The sequence below is a fragment of the Pinus tabuliformis genome, chromosome 6 (genome assembly GCF_031772625.1).
Source record: "Pinus tabuliformis cultivar Carrire ecotype Pingquan chromosome 6, CPIR1, whole genome shotgun sequence".
Taxonomy (NCBI): Eukaryota; Viridiplantae; Streptophyta; class Pinopsida; order Pinales; family Pinaceae; genus Pinus; species Pinus tabuliformis.
In genome coordinates, this window is record NC_142292.1 from 1377280784 (window position 1) to 1377283137 (window position 2354).

General features: G+C 40.8%; 1 protein-coding gene across 1 annotated transcript; it reads left to right on the plus strand.

The window, feature by feature from the left end:
* Positions 1-362: 362 nt before the first annotated feature.
* Positions 363-1394, plus strand: LOC149263762 (protein EMSY-LIKE 3-like). The gene is made up of 3 exons (XM_089390338.1): positions 363-689; positions 771-994; positions 1049-1394. Exons 1-3 carry the CDS (start codon positions 363-365, stop codon positions 1392-1394), a joined length of 897 nt encoding a protein of 298 aa, XP_089246464.1.
* The last annotated feature ends 960 nt before the right edge of the window (positions 1395-2354 follow it).

Consider the following 2354-nt stretch of genomic DNA (forward strand, 5'->3'; position numbering starts at 1 on the left):
TGTGACTACAGTCAGTGATTACCGGTAATCATTGCAGTTCAGAGATTTAGATAAGGAGAAGAGGGTTTGCCATTGGCGGTGACATTAAGCCTTGCTTTTGCTATGAAGAAGATGATGAATGATAAAGCACTTGTGCGGCATTTTTCAGCATGTGAGACAATGGGATCAGCAACATGTAGTTGTAATGATAAGACAGGGACCCTAACAACAAATCGTATGATAGTTGTAAAGTGCATATTCCAGAATACAGGGGGCAATGAAACGAAGCTTCTCATCTATTGTATTATCGTTGATTTCACACTTCGAATGCCTCCGAGTGAATAAAGTAAGCGAAGTTTGTTAATTAACTAAGCCCGCTAGCGATGGACCACGGCCCTTCCGATAGCAGTGGAACAGATGATGATATTCCCCCACCTCATGTGAATCGAGAAGCAAGAGGAGGGGGTCGAGTGGTTCAAAATGGGAGAGTTTCTGTTGGATCACTTTTGTATGAGAGAGCTGAGTTTGACATGGAGTCTCAGATTCACCAGTTGGAACAAGAAGCATACAGTGCTGTTCTGCGGGCTTTCATTGGACAATCTGATACGTTTTCTTGGGATAAAGAGGGACTGATTTCTGATTTGAGGAAAGAACTTAGAGTTTCAGATATGAATCATAGGGAACTTCTTGGGAAAGTTAATGCAGATGAAGTACTGAGACATATAAGGGAATACTGAAAAGGCAAGTTTACTCTACATAATTTTACAAAAAACGCTGCATGTTCTTTCCAGAAACGTGTTCCTACAGTTTTAGCAACTTGTAAAAGGCAAAAAACTACACCTGTGACAACCTCTTTACCTCCACATGTTCTACCACGCACTATACATACACTGTTGGAAACAGCAGGAAAAAAAGTGCCCAGTGGAGTTCGGGAAAAGAAATCCAAAGTGATATCTTCAGGAGATATTCGATGTGAGGATTATAGGACTTTAGAGATTGGTCAAGGAGAAGCCAGGTGAGGTGAAAAAAGGTTAGCTGATCCTATTGGTCCAGTTTTACCATCTAATAGAGGGAGAGCACTTCCAAAGGGCCAGAGTTCAAAGGGCTATGGATCTTCTCAAAATGGTACACGCAACAAGGAACCTGTTAGTATTGAGTTACGGGAGACTGACAAGCTTATCAAGGAGGTGGAAAGGGTCTTTATAGGTGATCATCTTGATCCTACCAATGTAGAGAAAGCTAAGGCGGCACTAAAAGAGCACGAGCAATCTCTTTTTGAGGCAACTGCACGACTTGGTGATGCATCCGATGAAGAAGATGGTCGGATGCTTCATCCTCATTCTTCCCATATATACATCAGTCAAGAAAGATTGTGGTCTTCATCATATGAGAATAGAATATTGGTAGATGTTTGAGCTTCAAGGAACTCTATGTTAGTGCTTGATAAAACTATTGGTTGGGAAGCTCCTATGTTCAATATGAGGATGGAAGAGGATGATGTTCTGCTCAATATGTCTGCCAAGCATTCCTGTGGGAAAGGGCATAGTGATTTTTTAATGAGAGGGTCGTCAGATGCAGAATTTCCATCTCAAGGTTTCAAATGTGCCGGTATCTTTGGGCACGCTCTCCAGAATAAACACATTACATATGCTGAAGCTGTATGAAAAGCATTCGGGTGGATCTTTGTCCTTCCGAAAGATATTCTGATCACAGGCTGTTTAGGTTATTTTATTATTTTGAAGATGAATCTCTTTTGCTCGATGTGGTCTGAAATGTCAATGAAAAATGCTTTATTTTAGATCTTAGCTATGTATAGAACGTCAATGGACTATGTTGCTGTAAACAGATTCGGATGGCAGAGCCAAACATGAGTTTGATTCAGATTTCAATTCAGCACATAAGGAAGCAGGTATTGAAACAACAGGACAGTTACATGAGAAGGATGGCCAGTGTTCGGACCTTGCTGATGCTGAAGCTACACACTGGCAATCATTTAGCTATGAAAGGAAGACTGTGTTTTTTAAATTAAACAGCAGTTTCGTAGCGCGCTGCGAAACTGCTGTAGGTGTTGTTTTTTAATGCAGACAAACAGTTTGATAGGATGATCAGAAATTTTCAAAGGAAACATCTGAGGGACATTTAGGAGACCAAATGAAGATAGCATAGCCATTCAAATGATGACAGGTATACCTTTGTAAAAGTGTAATGTTTTGGCTCAAGTTAAAGTTTTGATTATAAAGGCACTTTATTACCGGTCATTAGGGTTTGGAAGGAGTTGCATACGAGGAGACTTGGCTTGCACACCTGTCCATCAACGAAGCCTCCAACACATCTGGAAACATGGTGGTGCTCTACATTTTTGGGATATTAAAGAG

Bases quoted from the DNA above. Each gene is read 5' to 3' on its own strand.
- LOC149263762 (XM_089390338.1), top strand. From the start codon at position 363: ATGGACCACGGCCCTTCCGATAGCAGTGGAACAGATGATGATATTCCC. The intron at 690-770 runs GTACTGAGACAT...TGTTCTTTCCAG, and splicing joins GGAAAGTTAATGCAGATGAA to AAACGTGTTCCTACAGTTTT. The intron at 995-1,048 runs GTGAGGTGAAAA...ACCATCTAATAG, and splicing joins ATTGGTCAAGGAGAAGCCAG to AGGGAGAGCACTTCCAAAGG.